Source organism: Triturus cristatus, chromosome 12 (assembly GCF_964204655.1).
Source record: "Triturus cristatus chromosome 12, aTriCri1.1, whole genome shotgun sequence".
NCBI lineage: Eukaryota > Metazoa > Chordata > Amphibia > Caudata > Salamandridae > Triturus > Triturus cristatus.
In genome coordinates this window covers 810,032,969-810,051,007 of record NC_140595.1, presented here as the reverse complement: position 1 = coordinate 810,051,007, position 18,039 = coordinate 810,032,969, and the positions used below count along the sequence as shown (strand labels likewise).

At 43.4% G+C, this 18,039-nt stretch overlaps 1 protein-coding gene across 2 annotated transcripts in view; it reads right to left on the bottom strand.

The window, feature by feature from the left end:
• Nucleotides 1–363: 363 nt before the first annotated feature.
• SENP3 (SUMO specific peptidase 3) overlaps nucleotides 364–18,039 on the bottom strand; it is a 253,052-nt gene continuing 235,376 nt past the window's right edge. For both annotated transcript variants that reach the window (XM_085639232.1, XM_085639231.1), the window contains exon 11: nucleotides 364–933. In XM_085639232.1, coding sequence (XP_085495358.1) covers nucleotides 823–933 — 111 coding nt within the window. In that variant the 3' untranslated portion in view covers nucleotides 364–822. The remainder of the gene's footprint in view (nucleotides 934–18,039) is intronic.

Here is an 18,039-nt window from a genome sequence, read left to right as displayed (position 1 = left end):
GCACTCTATTGGAGTACCTAGAAAAAGAAAAAAGTAGCACCTAAAAAGATTAGCAATGGAAGGGCAAGTAATGTGTACATGCTCAGGAGAGGGACAAGCAAAGGAAAACGAAGAGAAGCTCACAAAAGGTAACAAATAAGAAAGCAGCAAATGACAGTAACAAAGTTAACCAATGTTAAGTAAAGGGTGCGCTCTAAGCCAACTGTAAGCTGACAATAGGCCTTTTTGCCTACGGAGAACTTGCGCTATCTGATTGGCAAAACCTAAAAGGGAGATTCTCTTAAATGAAAGGTTTCATTTAAGACCCCACATTTCCTTAAAATCCCTCTGTACTGCCCCCAACTACAAAAACAGGAGCAGAAATGGTAACAAAGTTCAACTTTTATTAAGTTTCACCACCTATCAGCCAACATTTGCTTTTTCTCTTCATCTTTCATCTCGACAAAAAAAACTACAGAATTGCGTCCTCAAGTCAGTAACATTTAAATATGCAAAAATATGGTGACCAAGAAAATAAAAGTAAAAAAAAAAATTAACCGCGAGGTCCCAATATTAAGTTAGAACGTACTAACACAGACGGATTTTTTTTCGTTTTTGTTTTCTCGAAGAAAACTTTCATTTTTTGTTTAGTCACCCCCCCTAACACCACCCCCGTGATAGTTCCATCAAAATTGTCGGGGTTTCCTCCAATGGCCCCCGGCCCCTTCACATAAAGTCTGGGCAAGCAGGTGCTTTGGCCCCTGGTTCAAATGAGTCTTGCAGCGGGGCTCCTTGTGCCTCAGTGTATGTGGTACTGAGAGGGTCCCTCCTCTCCTGCTCTCCTCACACAGTTAGCTTACAGTGGCACAGCTCTTTGTAGATCTGGCGTCTCAGTTTTGGCATGTCTTGCTGTGTGAAGGTAAAAGGCTGACCAAGGGCCAAATGCTTGCAGTACTGTGGGGATGAGAAAAAAAACATGAATCAAACTGTCCACTAGGTGTACAATGATAAAAGCTACATTTCCTAAATATTGACCAAGACAAGCACAAGTAACATTTAATAATGTGAGGTACCTCTTTGTACAGGAGGGTAGGGAAGTGGTGCCTGTGCACAACGCAAATCTAAGAAATCAGAAGCCAGGGTGTGTGCATGGAACAGCCAGGGGCCCAGGCCTTTCACAACATACATAGCAGAACTCCTGGCCTTTAACATGGTGGAACGCCTACTTATGAGTAGGGGTGGGCGGAATTTGCGGTACACAAAGCTCCGCGAAACGGTAAAAAATGTCCGCGAGCGTGCAGAAATTCCGCAAACACACAGAATTGCTTGTTCACAATGCTTTTTTCCTATACGCAAACGTTGTTTGCGTGCTCGGGGGTGGGGGTGTAATATCTTGCAAACATGCATTTTGAGAACAAGAACAAGCAAAAAATTCAGCGAAGCCGCGGAACGCAGAATTTTGGGCAATTCAGCGTTCTCTGCGTAACGCGAAATTACCAAAATTCGGCAAATTCTGTGAGCGGGACGGAATTTACTGCCCAGGCCTACTCATGAGTGATGTCCGCTAGTCTGATGAGAACAACTACTTGTGCTTTAACATCCAACTGTCACTATCACGAGTATCAAAGACTGAAACCCTTGTGCACTGTTGCTAAGGAGTAGTTGCCATACACATATATTTAAATCAACACATTTCATTCAAACGTTTTCTGAATCTATAGTATCACGCAAATAGTGATTTGGTTTTACATTGTTTCAATGGTTTAATCATGAACATTCATTTATGGACACAACATAAATGTAATGGGGAATTCAATACATTCCAAGGAAATAAACACATTAAATACAATTCAGGAATTCAATCAGATTGCTTGTTAAGCGCCCAATGCATTTCGGGCCAGACGGGCCTGAAGAGGACGACTGGAATAAATCGCTTGAAGAAATTCATGTCAGTCTTGAGAAATACACTAAAAAACTTCAAGAAGGGAAACTTCGTAAATATAAAAGATACTTTGGACTACAAACTAAACGAGGTTTACACATGGGCAGAAGTTTATGCTTAACGACGTGTGTACACAAAAAAAAAATAAAAATAAAATAAAAGAACGTGACCACCTCCTCAGAGGAAGGTTTAGCCACCGAAACTGACATCAGTATGACTAGACCGCCAGCTCACACTCAGATAAAAGTAGTGGAAACACCAACTGAAGCATCTGATAAGAATGGTTTACAAGAAAAAGTACAGAGTTCCTCTAAAGATAAGAAAGTACTGTCAAGTGTATGGGGCTCCAAGTGGACCCCACTGGTTGTAATGCAGGGAGGGAGAAAGGGGAAATTCCCTTGTCGGAACTAGGGTTCTCACACACCCAGCAAGCTAGGTGTCATGCTTCATCATTTGAAGCCTGCCCCTCGTCAGGTCGGCGCTGCAATACCCGACGGGCACCCAAAATTCGGGCTCTTTAGCTGGGATTTTTTGTTCCTGCCGATGGGTGCAGGGGGGGGGGGGGGTAAGGGTCCAAGCATGTGTAGGTGAAGTGAATATAAAAAAGGTCAGTTCATCCAAAAATGTACTTTATTATGGTGGTAAACAGCCTAATTAAACTTAATTAAAATTAACTTGACAGTACTCTTTATCTTCTTTAGAGGAACTCTGTACTTTTTCTTGTACACAACCTTGACGGGATATGTACGTTGGACCTCATTAAACTTACCCCTTTGTCCCTACGTTTGTTGATAAGAATGGTTTACAAGCATCTAGTTCTACACATTTTTTAGCCAAAGGCATCGACTCCAGTCAACCACCAGGAACGTCCAAATCAGGAAAATTAGGAGAAGTAGTCGAAAAACCCGGACGCACACGAAGTCAGAAACAAACTTAGTAGTCAAAATATCATCTACAAAACTCACCCCACATCAAGTTAGAGTTCTTAATAAAGGACTGGGCTTCGTCCCCACATATGACACCAATGTCTTAGAATGTGTATCACTTTTCAAGTTTGAGAGTCTTACGATGGAGACAATTTTTTACGAATGTTCTACCCACTAGGCCTGATATGGAGTTTCGACCCAAATCTAAATATCAAGCACCCATTTCTCATAAAGTACTAGACTCATTCGAACATTTGGTTCGTAAAGATTCTCAACATGAATCCAAGTAGAACTAAGAAGAAAAATGTATCTAAACATGACTTAAATATTCTCCACTCGATTCAGAATAACACTGATATTTGCATTCAAAAGGCTGACAAAGGAGGAGCTATTGTCGTCATGGACCAAACTTGCTATACTCTCACAGTTCAAGAACATGTTGTGGATCTTCAAACGTATTTACCTTTGGACACCGATCCTACGAGTGAACTAAAAGCCACTCTAAGAGTTGTTTTAGAACAAGCACAAGACATGGGTTGGATCTCAGCATCCACTAAACAATTCTTGACTGTGGATTATCCTAGGAGACCTTTACTTTATATGCACCCTAAAATACACAGATTTTTTTTAAAAAACTCCAATGCGACCAATTGTGACAGGTTGTGGTACCATCTTTGAACCTTTGGGGCAATACATTGCCCATTTTTTGCAACCATTTGTCCAACAATGGACTTCCTATGTGAAAGACACCAAAGACTTCTTACTAAAATTGGATTCAGTTACAACTACAAGTATTATTTTATTGCAGACAGTGGACGTTAAGTCCCTATACACTTCTATTCCGCACACAGCTGGCATGGAAGCAGTGGAATGTGCGCTGTTGCGCCAAACCTCTATCAGAGCAGACAAAATCTTCATTTTGGAGATCTTACACTTTTGTTTGTATCATAGTTACTTCTATTGGAACGATTGTTTTTATTTACAACAAGGTACTTCTATGGGCTTTGCGGGGGCTCCCGCCTATGTCAATACATTCATGGCTAAATTTGAGTCAGATTTCATTTACAGTGATCGAGAATGGACCGATAATCTCCTGCTATACTGCAGGTACATTGACGACATTCATGCTGTGGATTAACACCAAAAAGCAATTAGAACATAAAATTGAACAACTTAATAGGTATGATGATCACATTCAATTCACCCATACAATTGATGACAGGAAGATTTCATTTTTAGATGGGTCTATCAGGATAGAAGGAGGTAAAATCAAAACAGAAGTGCATAGAAAGGCAACAGATATTAATAATGCTCTCCACTTTCGGGGTTTTCATCTCAAAAAACTGAAACATAATCTACCCTTTTCTCAGTTCTTACGGCTCAAAAGGATATGATCCGATCAAAGCAGTCTAGAAGATCATCTAAAGTTTCAACAGCAAATGTATTCAGATAGAAGGTATCCTGAAGAAGTTATTGATCAAGCCAAAGAACGTATTTCCAAATATGGATGTAGCAATTTGTTACAATGTAAACCAAAAAAAAGAGAACATTTAGACAAGTGTTTATATCTAAATGTTCTACAAGCTCACAGAAGATTAAGAGAATTAGCATTAATCGCTGGGAAATGTTACAAAATGAGTCGGACTTTAATGGACTCTTTAATGAGCAACCTCTGTTCACTTTCACTAGATCTTTAAATTTTTTTGATCATAAGACCGATTTTAAAGGCATGAAAAGGTGTTCCAACTGCGTACATTGTAATGTCATTATTGGGAATATTTTACACCACTCATTAATTGGAGAATCCATAAAGTTATTTCATGACTCCGATTGTAATTCTAATAAACTGATCTATTATATTAAATGCCCTTGCGGTAAGCTATACGTGGGTAAATCGGAGCGTAAAATAAAAACACGCATATCTGAACATAAAAGTACAATTAGGACTCAAAATAAAAATAGCAGTTCAGCAGCACACTGGATAGAGGCAAAGCACAGTATAGCTCAAATGAGATTTGCTGTTTTAGAACGAGCTACCCATTACCCTGACATGGATCTCACCAGATTCCTGTTACAAAAGGAAACATTTTGGATTAAACGCCTTGACACTGGTGTCAAAAGGAATGAATGACAATTGATTTCTCATGTTATCTCTAATGTATTCACAACCACGGTATTGTATATACTGTTGTATGCATGATTCTTATCAATGTGATCGTGGTACTGGGTTCTTAAATTGTCTTGAGTTTTGAGCACTTTTTTCTCATCACGTCTTTGTTTATATATTTTTTCTGTGCACTAGAACGAGTCAGGTTTTTTTCAGCAGTGCAATGTAAGTTGGGTGAGATTGCAGGTTTATGTTGAGTAGTGATCTTTCAGAGTTGTATGAGCCTTTCAGTACAGGATTTGCTTTCTTTTTTAGGGTAATAGTAGCTTTGCTCTTTAACCGGCTAGGTGTCACAGCAGCGAGTGGTTTTTGTTGCAGTTTGGGTTTTTAGCATTGTTTCTGATCCTCTCAATATGGTGGCCGTCCTCTTTGGAAGCACAGCAGTCCGTTGTTTATTACACCCACGCCGTACACGATCTCCGCTTACGGCGCATACGGAGGCTTAGCGTTTAATCGCACGATTGGGGAAGTGCGCTGAGAGCAGTAGCAGTTGTTTTTGAAAGATTTGGTGCGGACATAAGGTTTCAAGTTAAGGTAAGCCAGCGCCATGGAATATGTAACCTTTATCCCCTGGTGCCGGAGAAGTGTTCGGTGCTCAATTGACGTCCAATTTTTCTTGTAGGATTGTTAAGTCTACATTCCAGTGATTTTGCCACGTTCATTCCATATAAGGTATGAGAGCTTCCATTCAGCCAGTTAAGTTTATTTTTGGTTTTCGGACTGAGTTTGATTGATCTGTGTGGTCTTTTTTCTGTAGATTAGAGGTTTTGAAGGACTTTTAAGTATTTTTCTTGTTTGGTCACGAAGGTGGAGGTTTTTTTTCCACTCATCACAGTTTCCTTTTGTTCCACCATGAATCACAAACAAATATTTTGACGTTTTTGACCAAGAAATGTATAGTTTCACCCTGGTCTGTGATGATGCTTTTCCGAGTTTTGAAGTATATTCTAAAACAATTAAATTTTGTTTACCCTCAAGAGTTTTAGCCCCTGAAGAAGGGCCAAGTCAGGCCCGAAATGCATAGGGCGTTTCACAAGCAATCGGATTGAATTCCTGAATTGTATTTAATGGGTTTATTTCCTTGGAATGTATTGAATTCCCCCATTACATGTATGTTGTGTCCACAAATGAATGTTCATGATTAAACCATTGAAACAATGTAAAACCAAAATCACTATTTGCGTGATACCATAGATTCAGAAAACGTTTGAATTAAATGTGTTGATTTAAATATATGTGTATGGCAACTACACCTTAGCAACAGTGCACAGGGGTTTGAGTTGAGACTCGTGATCGTGTTAGTTTCAAGTACAGGCACACTCTAGACAACATGTGCCACCCCCTGTAGCACGCTGTGTTTTAAATAGGTTAAGTTCATTTCGCTAGGATTTTACACCAGTAAATAGTGGAGTGCTTCTCTGGTTCATTGATTCCGGTTAACATCCACCTGTACCAGATGTCCAAGTGTAGTTTAATATTGGAGCATTTTCCTCCCCAGAGAGGACTAGAGTGGAAAGTGGCTCAGAGTGAGGGCTCACTGGTAATTCTGTGAAGACTGGTCAAAAATAGAGGCCAGAAAATCTTGAAGGAAGAAAACCTTTAGGAAATTCAAGTTATGTTATGTGACCCACCACAAGTGTTTGAATTTCATTTTTGTGTACTGCCACCTATTGCCAATGAGTGGCTGACATGCAGAGAAGAAACCTATTAACGATGATACAAAAGCAGGTGATCGCTCCTACGTAGGTTACAATGCAGCAAAGTGAAGAAACGCTGTCTGGAAACAGTTGCAGAAGGTCTGTAGCACAATCCACCTCACCCAATGATATGTGGGAAGTCAGAAGAGACCCCAGTGCTTCTCACGGATGATGTAGGAGAAGCAGGCGGGCATTCGGTGGCAAAGGGCTAAACAAGATAAAGTAAAATCTGAAAAGCCGTCTGGTCATTGATTGTAGCAATTCCTTACAAAGGAAAGTCTTGCTGCTGGAAGACAGTACAGTGAATCCTACATGCCACACAAAGACACCTCCCAACATGCCCTCCTAAGTACACAACACCCGAAAGAGTTCAAGGACCCTCACCATTTGGGAACAGATGGGGACAAAGGGAGATGCAGATGGAGGCAAGTAAATACATCACCTGCACTTCAGAGGAGTCCTCAGCCCATGCAACTGTGGTGGCACTGATGTAAAGCACAACTGCGCTCAACAACTCTCCTCTATACAGTAGATGTGTTGCTCTTACTTGCAATGAAGGTATGAGTAGACCAGTAGGGAAAAAGTAACATTTGTGGAAAACTGCTGTGCAGGAACATTTAATCCCCTTATATGAGATGACTAGGGTTCTAAAACAATGGAACCCATTCAGTGCAGGGCCAGATTTCAAATGTCTTAATAAGACAGACCTATACTGTGCAGAGATGCGCTGGTACTCCCTAGGCGAAGGAAGGTTACTCCATTAAATGGAGAACGATGGAGGAGATAGGACATCTGCTTGATGGCTTTTAGAACCATACGCTTCTGAACACTGAGCAGGAGATGGGTAGACACCGGGTGAAGACGACGTGCAGGAGGATGAGACCAACCTAAGCTTGGCTAATGGACCATGCCTAATGTTTGTCCAAGTGTGAAAGAATTGCAAAACTTTATAGCGCTGACCACATTAACATCAGCGATATTTACAATGAAGTAAAGTATAAGATAGAGAAGAACGGCAAGGCAAATTGTGGAGTTTATTTTCAACATCAGTCCCTCCTTGCCCCAGAAAATGTGTTACTGGTGCGCAGCAAAAATCTTATGTTCACATGTTTATGTACAAAACTGGATACTAAGTTCTTATTTAGATAACAGAATAAAAGGATTAAGTGGAGTATTGGACTGCAAGTACTTCAATCGGAAAACAGGCATGTGCAGTAACTGCATGGAGGGACAAAGGTATTTAGGTGTTCAAAGTTATTCAATTCCTCTCTTGAATGCCGTTTGGAAAAGAGGCTTTCCAAGTCTGAGGAATGTTACCTCAGATCTTGAGGGCTGCCCTACAGAAAGACAATGTTTTTTTTCTGATTTTCGATATTTTAAGTATCAATCCTTATTTGTTTCCAGAGTTTTCATTTTGCCTTAGGCTGTGCAACGTTTGCATTAAGTAACCTTGTTACCCTGTGTACACAGCACTTCTGCACAGGAAGCCAGTTCAGAGGCCCGAGGATTGGCAAAATATGATCTGTCGTGCTGAGGAGCTTAATGCATTTTTAATATTTATTTAGTAAGGCCAGTTAGCAAAGCCATACCATAGGCCAGTTCTGAGAGAACTAAAGATTAGTTGACCATTTGTAGACCCTGATCAGAGAACATTCATTTCTGGTTTCAAATGGTGTGCACTTGCCTTTGAGGCTTTTTTGTGATATTAACTTGATCTAGCAGAGTCCTCGTGATGTACAAAACCCATGGACAGGTCTTCACTATTGCTGGTCTTAAAAAGATCTAGGATTTCAGCTCCTTGGTATTCGAATGATTTACGGATGAAAAAGTGCCACTGTAAGAGACTGGAACGAAAATGGCGATTAGGATATGCGGGAGCAGACAAAACCATCTATAGAGAGGCTATTAGGGTATATAAAAAAGACATAAAGAGCGCACAATCCTTATATTACTCTCACAAAATCGCAGAGGCGAGCTCCAGCTCTAAGGAGATTTACAGGATTGTAAAAAGTCTTATTAATCTCCCAACGCCTCCACTTATTGATGAAAATCCTCAGCTCCGCTGTGAAGATTTGGCCAATTTTTTCTTCCAGAAAATAAATCTCATTTACTCTTCCTTTCCATCCTCAGAGCAGACTACTTTGAAGGAGACATCCTTATGTCCCCTACAAGAAAACATATCCAACTGCCTCCCAGTGCTGGCGGAATTTCCCCAGATGGATGTGGACCATCTCACCTCCCTCATGCATCAGGTGAAGTCAGGTTCCCCTAGGGACCCAGCACCTCCACACATTCTAGTCTCTGCGACTCAGACCATCCTCCCTACACTGTTAGCTGTATTAAACACCTCGATCTCTACCAGCACAGTCCCAGTGGCCTGGAAACAGGCCATGGTGAGAGCTCTTGTTAAAAAACCTAATTTGGACACCAAGAATCCTAACAACTTTCGCCCGATCTCCTTGCTGCCTTGGGCAGCCAAAATCTTGGAGAAATATATAAACGGCCTACTAACAACCTTTCTCGAACAAAACCAGCTGCTCGACCCCTCCCAGACAGGCTTCCGCCCTAAGCATGGGACCGAGACTGCACTATTGGCCGTAACAGAGGAGTCCAGGAGGATCTTAGATCGGGGAGGATCGGTGGCAGTAATCCTCCTCGATCTGAGCGCGGCATTTGATACCGTCAATCACGATATCCTCTTACAACGTCTCCTGGACACCGGAATATCTGACAAGGCCTTGGAGTGGCTCAGGTCCTACCTGAGTGATAGATCCTTCCAGGTATATGAGGGCACTGTCACCTCCACCAGTAAGCCTCTGGGATGTGGAGTCCCACAGGGATCATCGTTGAGCCCGACGTTATTTAACGTCTACATGAGGCCACTAGCTGAGATCGTCCAGCCGTATGGCATTAAGATCATTACCTACGCGGACGATACTCAGCTGGTGGTCTCTCTGGCACAGGAAGGGGGATCCTTAGTGTGTGCGGATCTTGCAGTCTGTCTGGAGATGGTTAAGAGTTGGATGACCAAGTCTTGTCTCAAGCTCAACGGAGACAAGACTGAGCTCATGCTCCTAGGTCGTCTCGCTCCTTCTTCCATTGATACTCTTTGGCCACCCAGTTTGGGACCGGCCCCGGTGCCTAAAGATACCATCAAGAGCCTTGGTGTTTGGCTGGATAGGTCCCTGTCATTTGATCAGCAGGCAATAAGACTATCTGCTATCTGTTTCGGCATTCTTAGAGTCATCAGGAAGGTCCTTCCTCTACTCCCTTTCGAAGCAAGAAAGACCGTGGTTCTGGGCATGATCCAATCACGGTTGGATTTCGGGAATGCTTTATTTCTGGGAGCTCCGGACTTTACTCTACGCAAACTGCAGTTGATACAGAATTGCGCAGCACGGACTCTTCTACAAATCCCCCGCAGATCATCAGTAAAGTCCGGCCTAAGGAGACTGCATTGGCTTCCCGTTAGGGAAAGAGTTAATTTCAAATCACTTTGTATTGCACATCAGGCCTTTTGGTCCTCAGGCCCAGCAATTAACTTTCCCCTTATTACACCTTATCAGCCTGTCAGACATCTGCGCTCATCCTCTGCCAATCTGGCTATTGTTCCGAAGATAAAGAAATCAAGATCGGGAGGCCGCTCTTTTTCTTTTAACGTGGCCAAATTGTGGAATGCTCTTCCCCAACATTTAAGATCCAACCCCGACCTTAGTTCGTTCCGTAAACAGCTGAAAACGCTTTTGTTTATTAATTAATAGTTAGGTTGGTTTTCTTCCCTCAAGCAATTTTAGCCTCAGTTGGTATTTCCCAGCGCTTGGACGCCCCAGGGCAGCTACGTGCGCTTTACAAAATTCATTTCATTCATTCATTCACAAAGGGTTTGAGCTCAGCATCCAGTCCAGAGCAAGCATCATTTTGTTGGGTGATGAGAGAAGGAAAGTTTTACCAGGTTTCACATTTAGGAAGTCTTTGGACAGCCAGGAGGAGCGACGTCTAGGCCTTGCTTTCTTTTTGACCATCCTGTTCAGAGCTAGTTAGTATAGAGCAAAGAGTAGTCAGCATACTGATTAATATAACGGGCAGTTTCAGTGTTTTTCCTTTAAGCAGTTCACCATGCAGATTGAATAGTGTAGTGGCTAGTAGGGAGCTTTGTTGTATACAAGAGGAGAGGGTGACTGATCTGAGAAGCTTCACATCTTCACTGTAAAGATTCTGCTCTTCAAGTAAGACCTTAACCTTAAACTAGCAGTGCCATCCATCCACATACTCGTCTGGAGAATGTCCAGGAGCTGGTGGTTGATCATGTCGCAGGCTGCTGCAAGGGAAACTGGAAAATTCTCCTCAGTGTAGAATATTTAGTGCATCAACAGTGACAGCGTTGAGGACTGTGCAGGAGCCGGACTGCTTTCAGTTGCTAACCTTAATGGCTTTTTTAGTTGTTGGTTGAACATGCTCTGAAGGGTTTGTGTAAAAAAGGTAGTCCACTTAACGGTCTAAATGTATTGAGCTCAATGTCTGCCATCGTCCTTTTTAAACAGTCACGGAGCACCCACTCTTCTAGAAGTTTATAAGTTTGGTCCAAAGGAGCTTGGAGTCACTTTGTTTTGGAACGTTTTATTTTATTTAAATTGAAATCTACAATACATTCCACATAAAGATACGAATACTTGGAGAACATCTCATCAGGCATTAGAATGTACAGTGGTGCACAAATTGCACATTTGTGTTCACTACATCTCATCGTCTGAACCATGGGGGGGGGGGTACATATATAACCTCTGTATTCATTCCATTTGCCCCACACACTCCATTTCTTGGGACACCCTCTGTGGACATATGGAGCTTTTTCAGCCAGCATGATCATATCCATGTCGTTACACCACCCCGTCACTGTTGGGGTCTGCGCTGCTCCCCAAGTCCGAACTATGTTATGTTTTGCTACCATCAGCCCCCGTTGTTGTCCACTGTCTGCATGGTTGAGGTCGGTCGGCTCCCATATGGTCAACAGGCAGCATTTGGGAGAAAGCGGAACTATGTTCCCGCTAACTTCCGTGATGGTATCCATTACTGCTGTCCAGTACGATGTGATCCCCGGACACTTCCATAAAGTGTGATAGAATGGGCCTACTCCCTCACAGTTGCACAAACAGTACTGGTCCAAGGCTCTGCACATCTTATGCATAGACACTCGTGTAGTAGGTCCTGTGTAGTATTTTTAGCTGGATGAGGCGCATTTTGGAAGAGACTGCTACCTTCCGTGGTGATGCTATCGCGTCCTGCCAGTCCGAGTCATCCACTTCCCCACCCTCCACCTGCCAGATCGCTCGGAGTCGCGTCAGGGGGTCTGTCTGGTTATTAATAATTTTCCGGTATGTAAGGGCGATTGTCTTCTTGTGCAAATTGTCAGTCAGTAGTCGGTCTTCTAAGGGGGACGATTCAGGAAGTATGTCTGCCGCTGGAAGTGCTTTTTCTAGTGCGCGTTTAACCTGCAGGTATCAAAACCGTTGCCCCAGGGGCCATCTCAGTGTTCTTGCAGGTAAGTAAAGGTGACCACCTTGCCCTCCCTCCATAGGTCCCCTATCCGGGAGATTCCTATCAGGTCCCATTTCTGAAACCCTTTACTGTTTCCCAGGGTAGCCAGTCTACCAGTGTCCCATGGTGGGGTGTGCTGCGTAAGCTTATCGGCCCACCCGAGGTGTTGTGTCGCTGTGTGCCAGACATAAATCGTATGTGCAGTCGGTCCCGGTAGCCCCTTAATTTTCCTCTTATTGTATAGCATCCTATTCATTCCCCCAGTTCCCAGGGCCACCTTATCGAAGCAAAATGCTGGGTCAGTCTCAGGCACATGGAGCCATTGATTGACTGTCAGTTGCGAGGCCCAATAATATGCTCTGATATCAGGCAAAGCATTGCCGCCGTTGTACCAGCTCCTAACGAGTTTGCACATGGCTATCCTCGCAGGTTTATTGTCCCAGAGGAGATTAGTAACTTTGGAGTTTATTGCCTTAAAGTAGGAGTCGGGCACACGATATGGCGTATTGTGAAGGGCATATAAGAATCGAGGCAGAGCCATCATTTTGAAAAGAGCTGCCTTACCCAGCAGGGTGAGTGGCAGCGTCTTCCAGTGCCGAATATCTCGCTACAGCCTTTGCAGCGGTGGTTGGAGATTGAGCACCTGGAACTCGTCTGGGTCCGACGTCACATATGAATCAACACATTTTTAATCAAAAAAGCTATGGTAAGGTCTTAATAACCACATGAAGGTTTACGCCTCGGAGCAATCACTCAGTCACCACGTTCTACATCATCTTACTGAGGACAAAGCGCTCTTTCATAGGTTACAGAGTTGGGGCAGAGTCATTGTGGGCGACTTCATAGATGGCCAATTTATCAGCAGGAATCATAAAACTGAACTAAGGCAATAGTCTATGATGCATCGAATGGACGATTATCAAATAAGAACATTATGTAGGGCTAATTACCCAACGTTCTAAGCCTAACCAAAGACTAGCAAAGCTCCAACAGTACTGGTAAAGAGAACTCCCCATTAAACAGATAGTGACTAATCTGTACAGCACTATACAAACAGTCACCATCTGCTAGGAAATAAGGCCAAATTGTGCTGGGAAACCAAGTTGGGTAGTACATTACTGGAGAAAGAATGGGCAGTCTGAATCACTCAAATGGTGCTTCTGTCCCCCTAATGGCTGACCGATTACTACACACGAGGGGATGCCTATTTTTGCAAGGTTCTCCCCCCCATCCCCCCCCCCCCAAAGCTTTGGACTGATGCTGCAGTTGTTTTATACTCTGCGTGCACTGAAGCTTGCTAACCAGACCTTAGTGCCTATACCCAGACCTGAAACTGTGAATATTTGGCTTATACCCAATTGATATAAGCTGCCTTACTTGTAAAGTCTCTACCTAGTATATGGTACCCAAGGCCTGTAAGTGGGATGGTCAGAACAGGAACTGCAGCACCGACTGTGCCACCCTGGGTGTGAGGAGTCAAACATGGCTCCTAGTCTGCCACTGCACAATGGAAGAGCTGTTTTGAACTATTAACTCTACTTTGCTACTTAAAGTCATGTCCTCCTTTTTTAATGTGCATAAGTCACCCCAAAGTAGGCCTATCGAGCCCTAAGGCAGGGTGCTGTACATTATCAAGTGAAACATGTGTTTTACATGTTCCAACAGTAAAAGTCCATAGTAGCAGTTTTCCAAGTAAAAAAGGATAGTAGCCCCATTGGCGAGTGCAGAATAGCAGGCTGCCACTGCAGCCCTAACTTCTGACAAGGACTACTCAAAGCTGATACTGTGAAGGTATCAAACAACTCGTTACAATTAACCTGACTTGATGCCAGTCGAAATTAATGTAACTTGCTACAGTGTGCGACTTTTACAAAGTAGCTACTTTGTTGCCCTAAATCCCCTGTGCCCATCCACGGTTGCACACGGGGGTATATCCTAGAGAGCTTTCTGCTCTCCAGGGAAGAAATACGAACTACTCACAGGAAAGGTGACAATAGCAGCTTGTGTGGTGGAGAGGAGTTTCCTCTCTCTGGCAGGAAGTCACTCAGGTGTTAGCCTAAAAAACACAGCTTCAGAGGTTAAGCGGTCTTAAGAGCACATGGGGAACACTTGGGAGAGGGGCTGCCCTATTGATTAGGAAGATAGGCTTGCACTAGGGAAGGAGAGGGAAAACCAGTTGTCAGACGGTTTTCCAGAGGTGTGTAGCCCCACATGTGAGTTGGGCTAGGGAGCTCTGGACACCAAGAGAGGGATTCTTCTATGTTGAAGTAGGCAGAATAGTGCATTCGGAGATAGCCAGATGTTTCACTTTGCAGGAAGTGGTCATCAGGAGGGAGGGAACCTAGCAGCCCATTGGCACTGAACACATACTACCCCGAGGGCATTTTCTGAGGATAAAAAAAAGACACTCCGAACACAAATCTCTAAGGACTTGAGAAGAGGACCGAAGGACTGCCCTGATGCACCAAGGAACAACCAAAGAGGCTGTACTGATGTAAACTGCACTTGTTGAACCTGGTGGCTAGCAAATGAGAAGGGACTGTACCTGCCGTGTGCGGATTGTGGAGAAGTCTTCTCCGGAGCCCAGCTGAAGCAGGAGACTCCAAGAGTCAGTTTGGCTGACCTGTTCATAGCACAGGGCCACAACAGCTGAGGGAACCTGCTGGGGCAAAATGATAGCCCAGATCTTTGCATTGTAGGCACTAGTCGCCTTGCAACACCAGAGACCAGGACCTGATGCTCAAAGTTGCACTAGTGTCTGCTGCCTCAGGGAGAGGAGTCTGAGTTTGTTGTGCAGAAGACAAGTTATTGCCCAAGAAAGGATTTGTCTGTAACCACAATATCTGGCAACAGGTAGCAAAATGGCAACTGAACTTCTACCAGAACCAAGAAGACTTAGAGGGATGTCGACCCTTGTGGCCAAGACCGCCTCACTAAGTCTGTGGACTGGGGAGTAGCTGCAGAAATCCCCCCTTGTCCCCACAACTGCATTGTATCCACAGCATCTTTAAGCATCCTGTACCCCTTGCATCAGGACCACATCCATAGAAACTTATAGCAAAGGGATAAAAGAACCTATGACTTACTGAAGACTGTTTCTTCCTCCTAGGTAATTATTTTGGAGGACCTAGCTGGTCCCCCTGACTGGCCTCCTGCTGAAGTTGGTCGCCTAAAGTAACTCAAAGTAACCACATTGATACCGACACGCAAGATTTTCTTGAAAGTTTCCAACTGTCAAATTCGGTGAATTTGCCAATGCTTTTTCGAGGTCAAGTGAAAAACTACAAATTTAGTGTACTTTGTAACGGCTGCATCTCCTGAACCATCCTGTGGATCTTTTTTGTTGTGGCATCTAAAAACACATAAAAATGCGGCCTATTCTTTTTATAATATGGCGTCAGATGTGTGTCGTGGATTTCTTTCTTCAATCGTTTCGGCACTGAAAAATGTCTAACACTTGTTCATCTGTGTAAGCCGGACTGCTCAGAGCCCCAGCTACCTAGAACGGAGTTTAATTAAGGTTTAACAAACAGAACCTATTGGTCCTGAAAGGGTTGGTAAGTGTAGTATACCGTGAGGTCATACAACCACACCATATAATACACCCAATTTCCTCACACTACACTTCAAATGTATACATCAGGCTGACAGCAGTCCTATGAAGTGGTTAAACTATCCGCAGATTCCTGCTTTAGGTGTTGTAGAGCACCAGATGCGGACTTTGTACACCTAGCATGGAGTTGCTCTCAAATGTATAAATATTGGTGTAGAGTCTTTAACCGCATCTCAATAATGGTAGAGAGGATTGTTTCTCTAAGACCGTACTGCTGGGTTGCATTATACAAGTTCCACTGCAGGTGTGTCATTTTGTGCCCATTGCATTACAATTATCCAAGAGGCAAGTGGCCTGTGATTGGGGCAGGAGTGTATCCTCTATCCAATATGGTATACTGCAGGACAACTGGAGAAGTAATGCTCTATATTACCATGGGCAAATAGACTTTCTGGGATCTCTCCAGTCATACCTATTGAGTGGCGTGGAGATGCCTTGAGGGCACGGCCACTATGGTGAACCAGCATGATAGCCCCCCTGGAGAAACATGGGATGAGCAATTCCAAGTTTGATCGCTGTGCTGCTGATTTGTAATTCAGCTATACACATTCTGTAACCTGTATGGTTTGCTGCCAGAGATTAACTTTCAGCTCATATGCAGTTGCTATGTTTGCAATTGGAAAAAATGTAATAAAAAAAAATCCCATGAAGGTTACATATTTAAGCGCTTTACTAAAGTGTTGCTTGCAACTGGTTCACAGGAGTCCCATTTGGTCAGACGTTTCCTTTTTCATTCAGAAGGGAGGGTATTGTATTCTCCATAGCTACTAGGGTATTTAAGTTTGTGTTTCGCCAGCAAGAAATTGTACAAATCAGTCACATTTTACCATGTCAATTTGTTTTGGAGAACGATGCTATAGCTTTTTTTTTTGTTAAAGAAAAAAAACCTTTTAGACAGTTGGTGCCATTTCGTCCAGGGTTGCTGGTTCAATGTTTTAGTTAATGACATCTTGCTCATCAGCGTGAGATCAGGTTATGCGCTAGCCTAGGGTTTCAGAATGTGTGGCTCTGCGGTTTCTTCATTTCACGCCGTAACATTTTGGTTGCTGTTTAGTGAAAGAGTGGGCGAAAGGAATTTCAGAAGGGATCTAAAGATGGTCTGACCATCAGACCAAGATGGGGTTTTTGATGGCAATCTATACCTCTGCAAAGATTAGGTCCGGGGATTGGGGAGGTTACTTATTGTGCATGATACTGTTTGAGGAAGGCGGCAAGAGATTTAGAGGATATGTTGAACTTGTCCTCTCCATGGATACAGATGTCGTGGCGTAGATTAACATGCACGCCTGAGTTTCTTAAGTAACAAAAATTGCAGCACAAGCAAGGTTTATTGTAGTATTAATTATGGCTTCTATGCAGTCTAGTATGAATCAGAGCTTAATTTGTAAAAGAATGATTACCAGTGCCCAAAGTTCTGCTCAGAAGCCACGGACAGCGATGTTAAATTGTAAGTGCGCCGAATACCAAGTCTGCATATTCTTGAATTCACCCCAGGCCTCTGATCCACTACCAGACACTCCCTGCCCCATTATCTCACTTTTGCCAGTCTCTGCTTTTTCCCTTTGAGATAGTTTTGCTGTCGAATCTTTTCCTCCTTGCCAGTTTGTGTGCTTCCTCCTCTCTTGCTTTCATCAACATCCAAACAGAGAAAAGTGTCGGCTCCCAAAAAGGGAGTGCCGGTGGCCACCACTAGCAACCACCTGCGAAAATTAACCACAGAGTACAATATCAATTCAAGCTCCAATGTGCTCTAATGTGACATCATTTACAGCTCTAAAGTCCAGAGTACCAATTTGCAACTCTTGTATGTTCAAGAGAGTAGGTCCCCTTCTTTGACTGCAAAGGCCTCAAGATATTCCTCTTCTGGTTCGATATCTTCCTGTCCGAAGATATCAGGCATGTATTCGATTTCACGTCTGCATATCTCTGCCTTGTGCCAGATGGTCCTACAGGGACTTTTTCAAAACGACCAACAGGCCTCACAATTTTCTTCTCTGTGCTCGGGGATAAGCACAGATGAAAGACCTAGTGAACATCGGTCTGCAGGTACTTAGAATGGCACTGGGGGCAGAATCAAAACTAAGTCTGTTCCATTATCAGAGTATCATCAATGGAGTCGAATGATAGTAAAGTAGCCCGGACTGTCGAGGCCTGAAGGCCGCGATCGTAACGTTCCAACC